At 44.2% G+C, this 22,318-nt stretch overlaps 1 protein-coding gene across 1 annotated transcript in view; it reads left to right on the plus strand.

The window, feature by feature from the left end:
• Positions 1-22,318, plus strand: part of ARL13A (ADP ribosylation factor like GTPase 13A) — a 187,551-nt gene that overhangs the window by 17,056 nt on the left and 148,177 nt on the right. The window contains exon 2 of the mRNA XM_044268697.1: positions 15,419-15,489. Coding sequence (XP_044124632.1) covers positions 15,419-15,489 — 71 coding nt within the window. The remainder of the gene's footprint in view (positions 1-15,418; positions 15,490-22,318) is intronic.

The raw sequence follows: 22,318 nt of genomic DNA on the forward strand, positions 1-22,318 counted from the left end.
ACCCCGCTAGCTGAAACCCTCTTAATGACCAGATCACTTTTTACACTTCTGCACTACACTATTTTCACCGTTTATTGCTCGGTCATGCAACTTACCACCCAAATGAATTTTACCTCCTTTTCTGATCACTAATAGAGCTTTCATTTGGTGGTATTTCATTGCTGCTGACATTTTTACTTTTTTTGTTATTAATCGAAATTTAACGATTTTTTGCAAAAAAATGACATTTTTCACTTTCAGCTGTAAAATTTTGCAAAAAAAACGACATCCATATATAAATTTTTCGCTAAATTTATTGTTCTACATGTCTTTGATAAAAAAAAAAATGTTTGGGCAAAAAAAGAAAAGTGGTTTGGGTAAAAGTTATAGCGTTTACAAACTATGGTACAAAAATGTGAATTTCCGCTTTTTGAAGCAGCTCTGACTTTCTGAGCACCTGTCATGTTTCCTGAGGTTCTACAATGCCCAGACAGTAGAAAACCCCCACAAATGACCCCATTTCGGGAAGTAGACACCCTAAGGTATTCGCTGATGGGCATAGTGAGTTCATAGAACTTTTTATTTTTTGTCACAAGTTAGCGGAAAATGATGATTTTTATTTTTTTCTTACAAAGTCTCATATTCCACTAACTTGCGACAAAAAAATAATAATTCTAGGAACTCGCCATGCCCCTCACGGAATACCTTGGGGTGTCTTCTTTCCAAAATGGGGTCACTTGTGGCGTAGTTATACTGCCCTGGCAATTTAGGGGCCCATATGTGTGAGAAGTAGTTTGCAATCAAAATGTGTAAAAAATGGCTTGCGAAATCCGAAAGGTGCACTTTGGAATATGTGCCCCTTTGCCCACCTTGGCTGCAAAAAATTGTCACACATCTGGTATCGCCGTACTCAGGAGAAGTTGGGGAATGTGTTTTGGGGTGTCATTTTACATATAACCATGCTGGGTGAGAGAAATATCTTGGCAAAAGACAACTTTTCCAATTTTTTTATACAAAGTTGGCATTTGACAAAGATATTTCTCTCACCCAGCATGGTTATATGTAAAATGACACCCCAAAACACATTCCCCAACTTCTCCTGAGTACGGTGATACCAGATGTGTGACACTTTTTTGCAGGCAAGGTGGGCAAAGGGGCACATATTCCAAAGTGCACCTTTCGGATTTCGCAGGCCATTTTTTACACATTTTGATTGCAAAGTACTTCTTACACATATGGGCCCCTAAATTGCCAGGGCAGTATAACTACGCCACAAGTGACCCCATTTTGGAAAGAAGACACCCCAAGGTATTCCGTGAGTGGCATGGCGAGTTCCTAGAATTTTTTATTTTTTGTCGCAAGTTAGTGGAATATGAGACTTTGTAAGGGAAAAAAAAAAAAAATCATCATTTTCCGCTAACTTGTGACAAAAAATAAAAAAATCTAAGAACTCGCCGTGCCCCTCACGGAATACCTTGGGGTGTCTTCTTTCCAAAATGGGGTCACTTGTGGCGTAGTTATACTGCCCTGGCAATTTAGGGGCCCAAATGTGTGAGAAGTACTTTGCAATCAAAATGTGTAAAAAATGGCCTGCGAAATCCGAAAGGTGCACTTTGGAATATGTGCCCCTTTGCCCACCTAGGCTGCAATAAAGTGTCACACATCTGGTATCGCCGTACTCAGGAGAAGTTGGGGAATGTGTTTTGGGGTGTCATTTTACATATACCCATGCTGGGTGAGAGAAATATCTTGGCAAAAGACAACTTTTCCCTTTTTTTATACAAAGTTGGCATTTGACCAAGATATTTCTCTCACCCAGCATGGGTATATGTAAAATGACACCCCAAAACACATTCCCCAACTTCTCCTGAGTACGGCGATACCACATGTGTGACACTTTTTTGCAGTCTAGATGCGCAAAGGTGCCCAAATTCCTTTTAGGAGGGCATTTTTAGACATTTGGATCCCAGACTTCTTCTCAAGCTTTAGGGCCCCTAAAAAGCCAGGGCAGTATAAATACCCCACATGTGACCCCACTTTGGAAAGAAGACACCCCAAGGTATTCAATGAGGGGCCTGGCGAGTTCATAGAATTATTTTTTTTGGGCATAAGTTAGCGGAAATTGATTTTATTTATTTTTTTCTCACAAAGTCTCACTTTCCGCTAACTTGGGACAATTTTTTTTATCTTTCATGGACTCAATATGCCTCTCAGCGAATACCTTGGGGTGTCTTCTTTCCAAAATGGGGTCAGTTGTGGGGTGTTTGTACTGCCCTGGCATTTGAGGGTCTCCGCAATCATTACATGTATGGCCAGCATTAGGAGTTTCTGCTATTCTCCTTATATTGAGCATACAGGTAATGAGATTTTTTTTTCCGTTCAGTCTCTGGGCTGAAAGAAAAAAATGAACGGCACAGATTTCTTCATTCGCATCGATCAATGTGGATGAAAAAATCTCTGCCAAAAAAAAAAAAAGGAGGGGAAAGGCGTCTGCCAGGACATAGGAGCTCCGCCCAACATCCATACCCACTTAGCTCGTATGCCCTGGCAAACCAGATTTCTCCATTCACATCAACCGATGTGGATGAATAAATCATTGCCGGGAATTTTTTATTTTTTTTTCTTATATACAAAGTGTTTGCCAAAGCATAGGAACGCCGCCTCCTCCTCAGCTCGTATGCCTTGGCAAACGTATCTTTTACTGCAGAGTAGAAATCTCGTCTTGCAGCGCCGCATACACCGACTTGCGTGTAATCTGACAGCAGCGCAATGCTTCTGTCAGAATGCACCTCAGTGCTGCAGCTAGTCGATCGGTTGGTCCACCTGGAAGGTAAAAAAATAAATAAAAAAAAAAGACCAGGCCGCAACGCAATAATTTTATTAACTTTGGAACAGAACATATAAACTTTAACTTTTTGAACTAAACATTAACCTTTTTATTACTGGTGTTTTTTTTTTTTTTTACCTTTTATAGAACAAACCTCTCCTTCCCCATGGGTCAATGTGCAAAGCGCAAATCGCCCAAAGATGTGGCGAAGTGCGTTATGCACTTTGTCCCAGGTGAAAGGAGACGTTTGCAGCAGCTGTGAGTGAATGGGCCCTAATAGCCCTGTGTGCCTGTCCTGGTGAGATGTGATCCCTATGCTAGGTGTACCTGTGTGTGGTACTTCCGGAAACACTCCCCTAAGCATAGGGCAGGGTGGTCAGGACAGTCAGGACAGAAATAGCGGGTGTCACGCCTTATTCCACTCCTGCTACAGACACGACATCTTTTTCGGGGTGACGGTTGGGTTGAGGTACCAGCAACGACATTGGGGAAATGTCGCTCGTGTAGACGGCTAACTACACTGGTGGATGGGGCCACGGAACCTCCTGGGTACAGGAGGCTCTCGATGATCTCTTCCTGAAATTTGAGGAAGGATCGTGTTCTCCCAGCCTTACTGTAGAGAACAAAACTATTATACAGAGCCATATAATACAGACACCTTCTTATACCAGCGTCTGGTTCTGCGGGAAACTAAATACGGAGACAACATCTGGTCATTGAAGTCCACCCCTCCCATGTGAAGGTTATAGTCGTGGACTGAGAGGGGCTTTTCAATGATACGGGTTGCTCGCTCAATTTGGATTGTCGTGTCTGCGTGAATGGAGGAGAGCATGTAAACGTCACGCTTGTCTCTCCATTTCACCGCGAGCAGTTCTTCATTACACAAGGCAGCCCTCTGCCCCCTTGCAAGACGGGTGCTAACGAGCCGTTGGGGGAAGCCCACGCGACTAGTTCGCGCGGTGCCACAGGCGCCAATCCGTTCTAGAAACAAATGCCTAAAGAGGGCCACACTTGTGTAGAAATTGTCCACATAAAGATGGTACCCCTTGCCGAATAAGGGTGACACCAAGTCCCAGACTGTCTTCCCACTGCTCCCCAGGTAGTCAGGGCAACCGACCGGCTCCAGGGTCTGATCTTTTCCCTCATAGACACGAAATTTGTGGGTATAGCCTGTGGCCCTTTCACAGAGCTTATACAATTTGACCCCATACCGGGCGCTCTTGCTTGGGATGTATTGTTTGAAGCCAAGGCGCCCGGTAAAATGTATTAGGGACTCGTCTACGCAGATGTTTTGCTCTGGGGTATACAAATCTGCAAATTTCTGGTTGAAATGGTCTATGAGGGGCCGAATTTTGTGGAGCCGGTCAAAAGCTGGGTGGCCTCTGGGACGGGAGGTGGTGTTGTCGCTAAAGTGCAGGAAACGCAGGATGGTCTCAAATCGTGTCCTGGACATAGCAGCAGAGAACATGGGCATGTGATGAATTGGGTTCGTGGACCAATATGACCGCAATTCATGCTTTTTAGTTAGACCCATGTTGAGGAGAAGGCCCAAAAAAAATTTAATTTCGGAAACTTGGACTGGTTTCCACCGGAAAGGCTGGGCATAAAAGCTTCCTGGGTTGGCGGTTATAAATTGTGTGGCATACTGATTTGTTTCTGCCACAACTAAGTCTAAGAGCTCCGCAGTCAAGAACAGCTCAAAAAATCCCAGGGCCGAACCGATCTGAGCTCTCTCAACCCGAACTCCAGACTGGGCGGTGAAAGGGGGAACTACAGGTGCGGCTGAAGTTGGGGACTGCCAATCAGGGTTTGCCAGCACCTCAGGGATTCTAGGGGCTCTACGGGCACGTCTTTGCGGTGGCTGCGACGGGGTAACTATTGCACGTGCCACTGTACCATCTTCAACTGCCCTTCTGGTGCTCGCTACTTCACCATGTTCTACGGCAGTGCTGGTACTAGGTCCAGGAAGGGCTGGGCTGCTGGTGTATGCCTCACCACGTAATCCGACAGCACCAGCCCCACTCTGCTGCTCTTGAAGCGGATCCTGCGCAACCTGCGGTCTAGCGACACGGGGCCGGGTACGCCTGGTGCTATCAGGGACCTCAGCCTCCTCGTCTGAACTTTGGGTCAGAGAGCCACTGCTTTCTACAGGTTCATATTCTGACCCGCTAGATTCATCAGATGAGGGTTCCCATTCCTCATCCGACTGGGTCAGAAGCCTGTAGGCCTCTTCAGAAGAATACCCCCTGTTTGACATTTGGGCAACTAAATTTAGGGGTATTCCCTGAGACTACCCAAGAAAAAAAGCAAGCCTGTCTTACAAATGGGAGGCTAGCGAAGTACCGGAGGCCGCTGCGGCTGATAAAAAATATCAAAACTGATTTTTTTATCGCCGCAGCGCGTGTAAAGTGAATGTGCAGTGATCAAAAAAAAAAAATTTTTGTCACTGCGGTGGGGCGGGCGTGGGTGAACGCACGTGTGGGCGACCGATCAGGCCTGATCGGGCAAACACTGCGTTTTGGGTGGAGGGCGAACTAAAGTGACACTAATACTATTATAGATCTGACCGTGATCAGTTTTGATCACTTCCAGATACTATAAAAGTACAAATGCTGATTAGCGATACGCTAATCAGCGAATAAGGGACTGCGGTGCGGTGGGCTGGGCGCTAACTGATCCCTAAACTACCTAACCAAGGGGCCTAAACTATCCTAAAACCTAACAGTCAATACCAGTGAAAAAAAAATGTGACAGTTTGCACTGATCACTTTTTTCCTTTCACTAGTGATTGACAGGGGCGATCAAAGGGGTGATCAAAGGGTTAATTGGGGTGCAGGGGGGTGATCTGGGGCTAGTGTGTGGTGTTTGGTGTACTCACTGTGAAGCCTGCTCCTCTGCTGGATCCAACCGACGAAAAGGACCAGTAGAGGAGCAGGGCGGCCATATAACAGATCATACTTACTAATATGATCTGCTATGTGGCTTCTGATTGGATTTTAAAAAAATCAGCAACCTGCCAGCCGCGATCATTGGCTGGCAGGTTGCTGACGAAATACTCCTTTAACTTTTGCCAGCCCGCGATGCGCATGCGCGGGCCGGCTGTGACTGAAATCTCGCGTCTCGCGAGATGGCGCACGGATGCGTCCAGGAGGAGTAAATCAACCACCTTCCGGACGCATCCGTGCGTTAGGCGGTCCGGAGGTGGTTAAGGCAGTTCTGAAGGCAAAAGGGGGTCCAACACTGTATTAGTATGGTGTTCTTAATAATTATTTAGGTGAGTGTATATTACAAGTGTAAAATCGAAAAAACTACAAAAATATATACTATCAACCGAATGGTAATTTATTAAAAAAATTTATTGGGGTTAAAACCAGATGCCGAACATGGTGGAAGGATCAAATCGTGGCTACAGGATTATTGCCATAAGGGCTCATGCACACGGCCGTTGCCCGGCCGTGGCCTTATTGTGGGCCGCATACAGGGGGTCCACAATACACGGGCATCGGCTGTGTGCACCCGCCACCACGGATTGCGGAACGGATGCACAGATCGGAAGCCAACTTAAGCACTACGGAGTAGTAGTGCATGCACTACTTTTTTGCAGTGTGGACCGTCAGATGCGGATTGCGGACCCCATTCAAGGTCGGTGCCCGTGCATTACGAACTGCAATTTGTGGTCCGCAGCATGGGCCCGGCCAGCACACGGTCTTGTGCATGAGCCCTAAGGGATGGAGCCTGAAAACTAGTAGCTGCCATATAATATGCTAGCTAATGGGTGCTGTTGCTGGTGTGGGGTTTGGCTGGTTAGGTGTGTGGCACAATATGCAAATTATTGCTTGTGTCCTGCAATCTCCTGAAAATGCCCCTTTTTGTATGAATATTTTTGTATAAGCCAATAGTTGACCATTATATACATTGGAACTTCTCCTACCCCAGCGCTCTCTTGCCCTACAGGTGGAAGACCCTTCTTTTGCAATCTGTGTTTCCTCCTTTTCCACATCATCTAATATCAATAAGACTTTGTCATCAGGAATATCCAGCTCCTCCCCTCTCTGTATCTTGCTGACTTTTCTAGGACATGGAGACTGCAAATAATGATTTTTGAAGAAGTAAACAGATGTCAGACGAGGAACCTTTAAAGGGGTTGTCCGAGTTATGAAAAAAAGAATATATAGCACTGAAAATCTGATGGGCAGCAATATATAACTAAGCTAAGCAAGTTTTATGCAAAAAATATATATTTCCTCATTTCCCTGGTTCTTTTCTGGCCCTTTGTTTGCATGCAAAATACAACAACCACTGCCCCTCCCCCTGCACTGCTAAGGGAGTGAATACAAGAGCTGCCCTGAGGGACATGTCTGCTTGCTGGGAGACTCAGCAGCATGTTGTATGTGTAGAACTACAAGTCCCAGCTGTATAATGACACTGCTAAGGGAGTGAATACAAGTGCTGCCCTGAGTGACATGTCTGACTGCTGGGAGACTTAGCAGCATGTTGTATGTGTAGAACTACAAGTCCCAGCTGTATAATGACACTTCTAAGGGAGTGAATACAAGAGCTGCCCTGAGGGACATGTCTGCTTGCTGGGAGACTCAGCAGCATGTTGTATGTGTAGAACTACAAGTCCCAGCTGTATAATGACACTGCTAAGGGAGTGAATACAAGAGCTGCCCTGAGGGACATGTCTGCTTGCTGGGAGACTCAGCAGCATGTTGTATGTGTAGAACTACAAGTCCCAGCTGTATAATGACACTGCTAAGGGAGTGAATACAAGTGCTGCCCTGAGTGACATGTCTGACTGCTGGGAGACTTAGCAGCATGTTGTATGTGTAGAACTACAAGTCCCAGCTGTATAATAACACTTCTAAGGGAGTGGATACAAGAGCTGCCCTGAGTGCTGGGAGAATCAACAGCAACTTGTAAGTGTAGAACAAGTCCCACCTGTATAAGGACACTGCTAATACACACAGCATCTCCCCCCTACCTTCTTGTGCAATGCTATCTGTAGTCTGTCAGCTCCTGTGCCCAGAATTGTCACTGCTGCAGCTACCCAGTATGTGCAGCTGAAGGGGTTAAGAATCCTAGGAGAGAGCAGACTGCAGTATAGGGGGGGGGGGGGGAGGCGTGGCCAGCACAGTGATGTCTCGTTTACAGGCTTGTAAACGAATTTTATCCGAGCAGGGAGAGAAGCTGACATCACAGGTTATGTGACCCTCAGTGAAATCTGAGAAACCAGCCACTGGAGATAAAGTGAGTTAATTGGAAAGCTGTTACATTTGCCTAGTTAGGAACAAAGAAAGAACAAAAAAATTACTCGGACAACCCTTTTAAGGAAGAAGAAAAAAAAAAAGAGACAAAAAAATCTGCTGCAGTGACCAAGGCGAATTTGGTTTACGTAGCTCACCAGCTGTGCTCTGGACTGGCTGCAAAGTCAGTTCAGAGCGCAGACCCCACCACCCTCTCTAGCCCGGTCTCTGCTGTGGAACCGCAGTGTAGGAGCGAGGAAATAAGTAAAGTAAAGATGGCACGGGATGCTGTTCTCGCTTGCAGTAGCCAGGAGGGCGAGAGGGAACAGCTGGTCGAATGTGACAGGAGGTTTGCCAGCCGGTGGCCAATCCAACGGGACTGATGCAGTGACCCACTCTTCTGTGGGTGGCAGTGGTACGAATCCTGCTGTAGCAAGTCGTGGGGAGGTGTGACGGAATTGTGGGGTTTGGAGGTGAGGGAGATCAAGACTCTGTGGAGGTTCCTTGACAATAGGATCTTGCTGACACACTTTCAAAAGCCCCTGGCCCTGCCTATGGGGTGTTCAAAGGCTTGGGTACAAGGGACCGGTGCACAGCTTTTCTAGTTAGTATAATGGTTATATTTTACACTTGGAATGGACAGTGCCTAGTCTCTACACAGCAGAAAGTCCTCCCAGTGGACGAGGTTTGTAGGAACATCCTGGGTGACCTGGTGAAGGTTCGTTCTCTAGAGTACGAGAGGCTGGGTACCAATAAGACCTCTCTCCTATGGAGAGGTTTTGCTTTTAGTGTGCCTTAGCCTAGTCGTGCCTATCCTGGTGGTGGGCTAAGGCTATCGCCTTAGATTTTTGTTTTGAGGATGAGGTTTTGAAAAAAGGCTTACAAACACTAAACTTGGGCCTTTGGGAAAATAAGGTTATGTTGAAATGATGGTATTTGATGTAGGTATGTTATGATATTGTAGTGTTATGTTATTAAGTTGTAGGGTTAAGTTGGGGTTAGTTTTTCTGAGTGTGGGAGGCCTGCATCCAGTCCTGGACTATGCAGACATGGGAGGACATAGTCTGAGGCCACCCCTTACTTAACCCACATCCAGACCCTCGCCGCTTGTGGACATGAAATAGACATGAGGTGGAGGTCAGCCCTGGGTGGTGGATTAGTTAGTTATCATAAGGATAGGTTAGGCTATGTGTGGTTAAGATCCCAAAAAATTATATATATAAAAGTGATATTTCTATTAGGCTACATGCACACAAACGTTGATTGTTTCCGTGTCCGTTTTTAGTTGTTTTTTCTTTTTGCGAATAGGATGTGGACAGTTCTGTAGCCCCGCAAAAAAATAGAACATATCCTATTCTTGTCTGTTTTAGGCATTGTTGCAATGGATCTGCCCAAAAAAAAAATGGCTGTCATACGGATGTCTTTTTTTTTTTTTTTTGCGGATCCCGCAAAACACATACGGTCGTGTGCATGTAGCCTTATGACGAGGGAAGTCTTGTTTTGCCGTATATTTGTGTGTGTATATATGTATGTGTGTACAGGACCATTCAGACAGTCTTTTTCCCAGATTTTATTGGGCATACACAGCAAACTATACAGGCTTGCTTCAACAAACAAAATAACATTTCATGAAAATAGCAAAAAATGCAGTGATATAATCTTCTCACCAGCTCGTACAAATGTAGCATCGCTAGCGCTTACATCAGAATCGCGTGTGCACAGAGCGATATCCAATTTCATTAGTAAACCCGAAGTGCATAAATAGACTATTAAGAAAAATTCAGGGTATAATTTTGGTATGTGAACACCAGATGGCGCATGGAACTGCAAGTATTAGTATTTGAACCAGAAAGTAGATTCTGGCACTGGAGGTATTCATTGAGTACAGAGAAAAGAGACAGCACTCACCAAAAAAAGTCCAAGTGTTACTTTATTCATCCACGTAGGTGTCAGTACGTCACATTTATGCATCAGCGCTACCAAACATAGACATACGCCCTGGGAAACCCTGCTAGCAGAGTCATCAAAAAGCAGAAGAGACTGCTTGGCTGATTTGCAAGGGGGTGAGGTGAAAGACTGATTGACATCGGCTGCAGGTGCCAACTGTGGTCTTTCAGCAGGAGACTGGGTGGGAGACAATGTGAAGGAACTGGATCCACTGTCAGCAACCCAATCTACTATCGCCTGTAATTGTTCAGGCCTCACCATTCGTAGAGCGGCATTAGGCTCGACCAAATAACGCTGAAGGTTCTGTCGCCTACTCGAACCTGAGGAAGGGGTTTCACCTGTGCGTTTAGCTGGCACAGATCGACCACGTCCTCTCCCTGCAACAGGAGCTCCACCAGTAGCACCATGACCGGAGCCACATGGGTGTTTTTTTTATAACAGAATATGACAGTAGTATCTAACGCTTGTATTTCACACTGACAGATGCAGCAAGGGCTGTAAAATTTAGTATTTTGCCCAAAATGGTTGTTTTTTTAAAACCCAGAAAATTATTGCAGTATTTCAAGCTTAAATTTCACACTAACAAATGCTGCATAAGCCCCAGATGCAGGGTATTGCCAAAAAGGGGTGCTTATTTAACCCCAGAATATAATTGCAGTATTTCAAGCTTCTATTTGATTGTCACAAATGCACATATGCTGTGCTGGTGCACTGAACTTGCATAAAATGGCCGCCACCCACCTAAGGCTACTTTCACACTTGCGGCAGGACGGATCCGACAGGCTGTTCACCCTGTCCGATCTGTCCTGCCGCAAGTGTGAAAGTACCCTAACTAATAGACGGATAAAAGTTATTTTTTTGTGTCACTGGGCTCAGGGCAGGGTAAAAAGATTGTACACTGCATCCACAAAACTAAATCTAGGCAGATCGCTGAGATAACAAGCACTTCAGATTAAAGATTGTTTCCTATTCTCTCCCTCACAGCAGCAGCATCCTATCCCTACACTAATCAGAGCAGAATGATGTGCAGCGTTACGTGACTCCAGCTTATATAGAGGCTGGGTCACATGCTGCACTGGCCAATCACAGCCATGCCATTAGTAGGCATGGCTGTGACGGCTTCTAAGGGCACACAAGTTAAACGCTTGTTGATTGGCTGCTCTGCAGCCTTTCAAAAAGTGCTATTAAATGGCCAAACACCGAGCCCGAACTTTCACTGAAAAGTTCGGGTTCGGGTCCAAAAATCCTAAAGTTCGGTACAAACCCAAATTCTACAGTTCGGGTTCGCTCAACCCTACTCAGCAACAGTAAATAAAACATGGAGAAACAAACTATTGTAACTGCAGTACAACCCCCTGATGTAGGTATTCCACAAATAACAATGGATGGATACTTACCTTCATCCTCAGTTTCTGGATTAGTATATTGTGTACAGGCCCCCAGTATTACAAGTTCCCAAGAGGAAGCAGGGTCAGCTCTGTCCCCATTTTTAGCACCAGGGGGGATCCATTTGCAAGATTGAGAGAAATAGACCTACACAAGGGGAAAATGTAACAACAATCTATCATCTCTCTGCAGCCTTTCTAAAAGCGCCATTAACTCGCCGAACACCGAACCCAAACTTTTACTGAAAAGTTCGGGTTGGGGTCCGGGGTCGAAAATTCCTAAAGTTCGGTACAGTTCGCTTAACCCTATTGTAAATCTATTTTTTTGGGATGGGAGGAGTCGGCATGGAGTAGAGCATTTATAGAAGTCTCTTTCCTGTAGAGATCTGTTGTTATTTTGCCTTCATCATCCACCGGAATCTTGATGTTGAAAAAATATTCCCATATGCTCAACCCTTTAGGTCAATTTGATATTAAGGTTATTGTTGTTAAGGGTATCCACAATTTGGCAGAATCTAGCTCGTGAGCCCTGACATGTAATGAGAATGTCATCTATATAGCGTGCCCATAGCTGGATCTCGCCAATGAGTGGAACCGGTTCTGTCAAGAAGATTATTCTTTCGCACAGCCCCAGGGAAAGATTAGCGAAGGACGGCGCACAGGCAGCCCCCATTGTCGTTCCCTGGAGCTGTAGGTAAAACAACTTATAGAACAGAAAATAATTGTGGGTTAGCACAAATTCAATTAATTTTATGATGAACTCACTCATTGCTTGGTTCACTTCTGACATCATAAGGAAGAATTGTATCGCTTTGATTCCATCTTTGTGCCATATGCTTGTATAGAGAGATTCAACGTCACAGGTGTCTATAGACATTTGGCCCATATTAATACTATTTGCATGTGATTTCTATTTTATTGATACTGGTTGTTTGTTCAGTCCTCTTACTGATCCTTATAGGAGTGGCATTATTATTAGCTTTATATCCCATTTATCTAGTTCATGAACTGTGTTTACTTACCATGACCTTATGTTACGGCGCCATCTTGTGTACTCCTGGGTGAATGTCTGTAGCCACATATCTTCCCTCTTGATGACTTTATGTATTTTCAAGATTAATTAACCACCTAACAGTTTTTCCCAAGTCCAGCTTGGGCAGGGGGACAAGTAGCTAACTGTTCTGCCCGAGCTGGGCTTGGGCAGAAAGTGGAGGGGGGAGGGCTGCTTTAGATGCTGCTATCTCCCAAATTTTAGCAGCTAGAAACATGCAACTGGTTTTGTTTGAAAGCTAAAGAAAAATGACAGCTAAAGTCCAAGCAACAAAGGAGAAATCACTGTTCGAAATCGAGTCAGGAATAATCATGGTTGAAACCTGCTTTTTCTTTCACTTTCAGCTGCATTCACAGCATCCCGATTCCTGATTTCTATCAGTGACATCTTCCCTTATACTGAACATATTGCTTCCATTATGGTATTGTCTGGAGGTTTGGAATGTCAGCTTTCCAACAATACAAAGCCCATATCTCTAGCTTGTACCACACCAGAGATATGAGCAGATAAAGCAGCTCCCTGTCAGTGTGGAGAAGAATGAGGGAGCATCTGCAGAGCTGACAGGGAGCAGGAGGAGAGAAAAATACTATAAAGATATAGAAATCTGATATTATCATCAATGTACGGACCCAGATAATAAAATTATATTTTTACCACACAGTAAAAGCTGTAAAACATTCCACAAAATAATGTAAAAATTGCTGTTTTTTTTAGTGTTTCCCCTAAAAATAAAATAAGTTATTTAATACACTATATACTGCCCAAAATGGTTCCTAAACACCTACAACTAATACCGCAAAATAAATAAGAATTCAGAAGAAAAAATTAAAAAGTCATGACTGCTAGATCACAAGGGGGAAAATATAATTGGTCCTCAAGGCTAAAATTAATGATGTAACTAAGGGGTTAAAAATGCAATAGTGTCTCCTGAGTTGTGTGCCAACAAGATTTACTGAAGACACACATTAAAAGTCTACAAAAAAAAGGTGACATTTTTGGGAGGGTTTTTCCAATTTTAACATGAATGTTAGGAGGTTAATGAAGTATGTATTCATATTAATTTGAACAAGATGTGTTTTCATTTATTTTGGTGTTCTTAATATAGGCTATACACCTTCTTTGAATTTTTTCCAACAGTGGACCCGATCTATTTGTTGTTTCTGTCTAACTTTTGTACAATAATCATAAATGTGCCCTTGTGTGTTTTATAACTTGTATAAGAAATTTAGATTTTAGAAATTATACAGTATATTTGTTATAGTGAATTATATTGTATATATTAGGGATTTATTTGTTCGAATCAGAGCTTGAGAGACTGGGATGTGGGTGTATGTCCGAATTGTATGGACTTCATTCTTCTGGATCGACTTGTAGGATAACAGGCTGAGCTGGATGGACAAATGTCTTTTTTCAGCCTTATAAACTATGCTACTATGTTACCTGCAGTGGGATGTCCCCGATGCTGCGCTGTGTCCTACGGACACCGCAAAGGTGTCACCACATATTGCTGCTCTCCAGAAGTGATGGGAAATAAGTCCAGAGTCAGGGTCTGCAGTAAACTAGTGTGCTTCTTTACTGGAGGAATTCAGGTTCAAAACAATATAGGCAAGTCATAGGACTGGCTTCTCCAATCTCCTGCCTGGCAGAAGAAGGGTTTGATGCTGAGGAAATGCCTGAGCTAGATGACCCTCTCTCTTCAGAAGGCTAGTACCCTGGTCAAAGGCTAGTGAACAACGGTGTGTGGCAGAGTATCCCCGTCTCAGTGTCTTTTTTTGGTCACTCAGTAGTCTGGCAGAGTTTCTTCTTCCAAGCACTGTTCCATAACTTCAGAACACTAGGGGCTCGGACTGCCCTCCTTTATATAGCGTTTTTACCTAGACTGGATTACCACTTCCATCTGTCATAGACTTACATTAGAGCTTCAATGATAATGGCAATTACATAGCAGTTTGTCCAGACAAAAACAAGTTTCCAGACATAATGTAACTAAAACCAGACATTCAAATGGTCATTTTGTCTGGTTTCTGTGGTAAACAAGTCTGGCTTTTTCCCTCCAAAACATGCTATTCTTTAAACCCTATGGCAGCTATGGAAAATTACCAGCCTCTCATTCAAAGTCCCAAAAGTATCTCAGCATTCATTAACCATTTCCACAAAGCCTTGCAAATACAGTCCAAATGAAGAGGATATATATCACACCATACATATAAAATGCAGTTACATTGTATTAAACAATAGAAGTCAATGCAAGTTAACCCTTTCAAGTGAAATAAAGTATGTCGTTTATAACTTTGCATAGGGAAAACAGGGGCAAATGTCCAGACTTCACAGTACCCTGCTTCAGGGCACTACATACCTAGCTCCCTTGTCCTATTCTGATTCTCACAGATAAAGGTCTTGGAGTATCCAGTATCTCTTACATATGCTGATAGGGAGCAAAAAAAGGGGCACAACATCAAAACTGGCATAAAATGGTAAATAATCAGTTGTTTAATAAGATATTGTATGAGGTAGGAAGGCCAACATATACTTAGATAACAGACATGGGGCAATGACAAAGAAGGGTTATCCAGGGATAAAAGACCTATGCACTGGGCATATAGAGGGGAGCTGGAAGGAACGTGGAAGCTGGAGGGGCCAGAGGAGAGACTGGTGGAGAGCCCTAAAAAAGCCTATGTGTGGTAATTAAGGTTTAACAAGATGTCTGTACAAAATTATAGCGCCATCTTGGTTGTTAAGTAATTGTAACTATTGTTCGTTACAATTCTCTCTGTATGTAATATTTCTTTATTTCATGTTCCATATTATATCTCCATATAGTTGCCAACAATAACTGTAAAAGTCAATTCTCCACAATGTACGATACACTTTTTTTATACGCTCACTCTGTATACCATTTATTGCATCAGACGTTCGACTCAGAGCCAGTAAGAGGGTGAATTATATATATAATTTCTTACACTTGTGTGTTTCTTTTATGCAGGAGTGTGACTATTCTTTTCTTGGGACTGGAAAGTGCAGGAAAAAGTTCAATAATCAAAGTTATAAAAAAAGGTAAATGTAAGGCACATTGCCTAACTATATCATGCTGGGAAATAAAATACAGTTCACTGGCATCATCCATCAATCTAGACATTCTGGTCTGATGTAGTAAACTAATGATATTATTCAGTGAATGCAGTGACATGATCAGCAAGCTAATTTTAAATTTTAATACAATGTAATTGTCAGAGTTCAATAAATATACAGTACATCTTGTTTTTGGGTATGTGAGACTTGTACTTCTGGGTTATCCCCCAACATATACCTCCCACCATGTCTAGTGTCTATCTGCACCCGTTTTCCTCGGCTGGTATTCATTGGCATTATTAAATTTTTTCACAGTATAGGAAAGTGTTGTCTGCCATTTGCATACCTATACAGTAGCATGTGTCAAAGGCAGAAGTATATATCTTGACCCTCTGATAACTGCAGGGTCTGTGATCATTAGGTAGTGACGTAAGAATAATACAATGTTTCTTATTTGGTAAAATACATTTCAGTTTTTTTAACTACAGTAATAAACCATTTCATATTTGACTATATTCTGCAGTAACTACTGTCAACCATTATGACTCAACTTCAACCTATACTATACATAATGATATAGTAAAATATACTGAATATGGCAAAGGCTGGCATACACAGAATAGGGGGTAGCAAAATTCAATTAAAGTGCAGTAAACATGAATCCAACTAGTATATAAAACATTTTAATGGGATAAAAGTAACCAATCTGGAATATAGGTGGAAGGATTACCATACAAGCATTAACTCCCATAGAGATAACAGCATTAGCATATACAGTATGTATAACATTCGAAAACACACAATTAGAGTGGCACAAAATAAAGAAACAAGGCAGCAACGCAATAACAGAAAAACAAAAAGAAAAAGAAAAATGCATGCCTTCAAAAAGGCATAATCCAAGTCCTCACCAAACCACAGATGAACACAGATCAGGCAGCTCTCCAAAAAGAATCTAAGTTTTATTCACCCAATGTCAGAAACGTTTCAGCTGCTCAATGCAGCCATTTTCAAGCATACAAACATGGTTCATAATAAAGTATATATATCAAATACATAATATAATAGTGTGGATCCGTATAATCACTGTGTCATAATTAGTGGAAAAAAACTAAGTGCTAATAGTGCATAAATAAACATGATTGTCCAAATAACAAGAATTTAAAACAACTGATGAGGTGCTCACCATTGATGAATTTTTTCAAGGTATAAAAAAATATATGTACCGCCCCATTCCGTGTGTTAGTCCACATGATGTGAAAAAATCCATGAGTGGAATCCATAACAGTGTCCCTGTATTATCGCCCATGTCCAGAGTTTGTGCACGCCGGCGCAAATCATGCGAGACACATCACGTGGTTACTCAGCTGCGAGTGACGTCACAGCAAGCGCCCTACCTGATCTCCAGTGTCTGCATCCGCCACTCTCTGGACCACACATGCGCATCCCATATTGACATGGATGCAGCCATTTTAGCAGATGGCAAAAAAAGGGGAAAACTATTATATATTGAAAAATAAGAAATGTGAGTTGGCCCATGACGACAATATTATCATCAAGCCCACTGACAAAGGCGGTGCTATTGTCGTCATGGACCGACAGATGTATCTGCATGAGATCAACTCTCAGCTAGCTGATGTTCAAATTTATAGAAGGGTAGCCCAAGTTCATGATTGAAAAACGTTTAAAAACATTAGTTGATTACGCCTTTGCTATTGATCTTATTGACAGAGATATATGCATACATTTTTATTACCAAAACATTCAATGACCCCTGTACTATATTGTCTTCCTAAGATTCACAAGAATCTGGAGTCTCCACCGGGCCGTCCAATTGTTGCAGGGACTGATTCCATTCTGAGCCCAGCAACAATTGTATTGGACCGAATTTTGAGACAATTTGCGGTTAATGGCTAGATCATACATTAGAGACACCTCTGATCAGGGATGTCTTTATTCCTGATGCAGCTATTTTAGTTTCATTTGATGTTGTATATTTGTACACTTCAGGCAATCATGGATGTGGCATCTTAAGTGTGAAACAGGCTTTGGAGTTTTCATCTTTTTCCAATGCCTATAGAGAATTTATTGTTGATTTACTTGAGATCATTTTGACTTGCAATTATTTTTTGTTTGGCGACGACTTTTGGATCCAAATACGGAGAATCGATATGGGCTCAAATGTTGCGCCAACTTATGTTAACATTTTCATGGCCCAGATGGAGGAGACTGTCATCTATGTGTCCCACCACTTCTCTTTTATTTTGGGGTGGTGAAAATTCATAGATTTCCTCATCTGGAGTTACAGGAGTTTTCTGCATTTCTTAATCAGATCGATGATGACATAAAATTTACTATGACATGTTCTGATACATCCATCCAATTTTTGGATACTTTAGTGTATAAGGAAAATAGATTGAAAACAGATCTTTTTGGGGAGTTTACTGATAGGAACAACCTTTTACACTATCAGAGTTGTCACCCAAAATCCATCATCCAATCCCTCCTACAATGGTTAATACACTTTTGGTAGAGGGGTGGACAGATATTGTCAATAATTCGAAAGCACTGGTATATTTTGGGTTATTTTTTTCCATAACATCACAGAATTTTCACTTCCACCACTGTTTTCATAGACAATCCCGTAATATGTGATAAACTAGTAAATGCAGACATCGGCCCATTATGTAACTGCCTGTCAGTTATCATCAATAAGAAAGGCTGTTACCCTTGTTTAAGTTGTGAGAATAGTACACAGATGTTGAAGGGTGACACATTCCTCCATCCAGGTAATCAGAAAAAATATTCTATTAAACATTTCTTGACCTGCAGATCAGAGTATGTGATTTATGTTCTGGTCTGTCCTTGTAATTGAATTTATGTCGGTGAGATGACTACTGAATTGAGATTACGTTTGAACCACCATAAATCTACTATACGTTAAAAAGAAATGGACCTCCCAGTCGCTAGAAACTTTAAAGAAGCAGAACACAGGGTCAATCAGTCTTGGACCATGTCCCGCCCCCCCATTACGTCGTGGTGGTGACAGAGAATTAAGGTTAAAGAGACGTGAAGCTGAGTTAGTGGGTTGGAGGCCTTGCATCCTAGGGGTCTTAATATTGATTATTCATTGAAAACATTTTGTTAAATATCTATGGTCCCTCTCTCTTGTCATATTGATTTCAGCAGTATAGATATGTGTTTTTTAGAATTATGATTGAATTTAAATCATTCATTTATTTTTATTTCTCTAGACACAATTTTTTATCTGATTGAGGCACCTTCCCATTGATTGGATAGTGTGGACTTGCCCCCTCCAGTTGTGGAAGATCCTGATGTTTATTATCAATCTATTGTCACGGCTGAGGATGGGGAAAATCCTCAGCCGTGCGATGCCAGCTGATGTCCGGTTGCTGCTCGGCCAGGGCAACAGAATTAGGGAGCTGGCCACCTCCTATAGCGTCCCTAATCTGACCCTAACTCCTATCTACATGGGCCGACCTTAAAGGTAGGAGGACCCATGCGCCGGAAACTAGGAGCCCTGACTTACCCTCTGTCCGGTCCCTAGCTAGGAGTCAGGGTAAGACGGCCTGTTCCTACTGGACACGGAGGAACAGGGGTCTTACGGGCCGAGTAGCCAGGAAAGGGGGAACACCAACAGTCTTATGGATTTGGCAGGTGAACTAACTAGTTCCACCTACCTGCCACAGCCTTGCTGACTGGATCCCTGTGTCCACAGGGATCCAGATCCATAAGCTGCACAGAAACCAAAGAGATAAGACATCAACCATACATCAGGGAAAGGAATCTTATGACCGGAAGGGTGGCCCTTACAAGAAGGATGGAATCCACAGGAGGCTGCTTCAGCCAAGCATGACTGAAGCAACCTACTGAGCAGTGCTCCAGACACAGGCTTTATAGGGGTAAATGGCCACACCCACCGGACAGACACACCCAGTGACATCACACACACTGGGAAGAGGGTTAACCCTTCCAGCACCACAGGAAAGGAAAACACCAAACATACAGGGGAAGTGACCAAACTAAGATCACCCTGTGGCTGTTGCCACTGACAACGACATGGGTGGCAGCCGTCCCGGGAGACAGCCCGAAGGCCGAGACACTGCCACCACATGTACATAATACCAAACGTTGCCACGGGCAGCCACAGTGAAAGGACGATGTCCGTGCGCACCAAACATAAACTACAGTGCACACCAGACATACAACACAGAGTGCACACAGACATAACACAGTGCACACAACACACAGACACCTAACATAAAGATAGTTAGATGCAACCGCATGCAACTGCAGTGAGCTGCCTAGCCACGCTCCGGCTGCTGCTGACACATACACATGAGACTACCGGTTGCCCGCGGCAACCACAAGTTAGGCCACACGCCAGCGGCCCTCACCTGTGGTTTAAACCTACACGAAACCGCAGGCAACCGCATGCGGTTAGAGAGTCACGGTCATAGCCATGGCCGTGACACTCCCACCCCTCAAAGCCCCCCCACCGAAAAAAAAAAAGGAAACTGGTGAGGAACTCACACAAGGGGATGGGAGAAGGAGACGTCCACTCTCAGGAAATGGTTCTCGGGAGGTCACTGTCAGCTGCATCCTCTCCCAGCTCAACTAGCCAGTCCGACGAGGCCTGCAGCCCGCACCAGCGACACGGGGGAATGGAACCACTGAGAGTGGACGAGGGGACTCTCCACTAACGTCCCCACTCCAGTCGCTGCCAGCAGACACTCCTAACCAGCACAAAGCCGGACCACTTAGGGAGTGCTGCCAGCAAACGACCAGAGATGGGAACATGGAGAGGGACAAGGGATCACCAACACGGACACGGAAGGTACGGTGGCGGGGAATAAGCCACCATCCGTGCCGTTAACGGTGATCCCCCCGGGACGTTCTCCCTCCGGAGAACGCGCATGCAGGCCACAAGGGGATGGCACTGCATGCTGCACCCTCTTCTGAAGGTGTGCAAACCGCACACCAAAGAAAAACCACGTGCAAGAAATCAGGGGGACGCCAAACGAGGCAACGGTGAAGGGAAGGCGGGGAACGCCACTCACCGCGCCGTCAAAGGCGAAACCCCCAGAACGCTCTCCCTCCGAAGAGCGCGCATGCACCCCATCCGCAGACGGCGGTGCATGCTTTACCCTCTTTCGAGGGAAACTCCAAGTAAGGAGCCATTCCGGTCATACTGTCACGGCTGAGGATGGGGAAAATCCTCAGCCGTGCGATGCCAGCTGATATCCGGTTGCTGCTCGGCCAGGGCAACAGAATTAGGGAGCTGGTCACCTCCTATTGCGTCCCTAATCTGACCCTAACTCCTATCTACATGGGCCGACCTTAAAAGGTAGGAGGACCCATGCGCCGGAACCTAGGAGCCCCGACTTACCCTCCGTCCGGTCCCTAGCTAGGAGTCAGGGTAAGACGGCCTGTTCCTACTGGACACGGAGGAACAGGGGTCTTACGGGCCGAGTAGCCAGGAAAAGGGGGAACACCAACAGTCTTATGGATATGGCAGGGGAACTAACTAGTTCCACCTACCTGCCACAGCCTTGCTGACTGGATCCCTGTGGACACAGGGATCCAGATCCATAAGCTGCACAGAAACCAAAGAGATAAGACATCAACCATACATCAGGGAAAGGAATCTTATGACCGGAAGGGTGGCCCTTACAAGAAGGATGGAATCCACAGGAGGCTGCTTCAGCCAAGCATGACTGAAGCAACCTACTGAGCAGTGCTCCAGACACAGGCTTTATAGGGGTAAATGGCCACACCCACCGGACAAACACACCCAGTGACATCACACACACTGGGAAGAGGGTTAACCCTTCCAGCACCACAGGAAAGGAAAACACCAAACATACAGGGGAAGTGACCAAACTAAGATCACCCTGTGGCTGTTGCCGCTGACAACGACATGGGTGGCAGCCGTCCCGGGAGACAGCCCGAAGGCCGAGACACTGCCACCACATGTACATAATACCAAACGTTGCCACGGGCAGCCACAGTGAAAGGACGATGTCCGTGCGCACCAAACATAAACTACAGTGCACACCAGACATACAACACAGAGTGCACACAGACATAACACAGTGCACACAACACACAGACACCTAACATGAAGATAGTTAGATGCAACCGCATGCAACTGCAGCGAGCTGCCTAGCCACGCTCAGGCTGCTGCTGACACATACACATGAGACTACCGGTTGCCCGCGGCAACCACAAGTTAGGCCACACGCCAGCGGCCCTCACCTGTGGTTTAAACCTACACGAAACCGCAGGCAACCGCATGCGGTTAGAGAGTCACGGTCATAGCCATGGCCGTGACATCTATATTGTGGAGATTATTTTATTATATTTTATATATATTTTTGGTTATAGGTGTGTTTACTAAATATGTGGACTCCTGACTAATGACTGTGGCCGGACTTCTGCTGTGGCTCCGCGGGGTTCTTTATTACAACCATGTGGGGGTGCAGTGGCCCTTATTGACACTAGTAGGGGCACCTGCCCCTCTGAAGCATACATTTATTATCATTATCGCACCTTTGCCACCTTTTTTATACCCTGAATATTCATGAATGGTGAGCGCCTCATCAGCTGTTTTTAATTCTTATTAGGACAATCATGTTTATTTATGCACTATTAGAACTTTATGGTTTTTCCACTAATTGTGACACAGTGATTATACTGATCCACACTATTATATTATGTATTCGATTGATAATTGATTATGTAATTTTATGTATTTTATACTGATTACATTAACTAATGTTAATTGTATTTCACC

The sequence above is a fragment of the Bufo gargarizans genome, chromosome 9 (genome assembly GCF_014858855.1).
Source record: "Bufo gargarizans isolate SCDJY-AF-19 chromosome 9, ASM1485885v1, whole genome shotgun sequence".
NCBI lineage: Eukaryota > Metazoa > Chordata > Amphibia > Anura > Bufonidae > Bufo > Bufo gargarizans.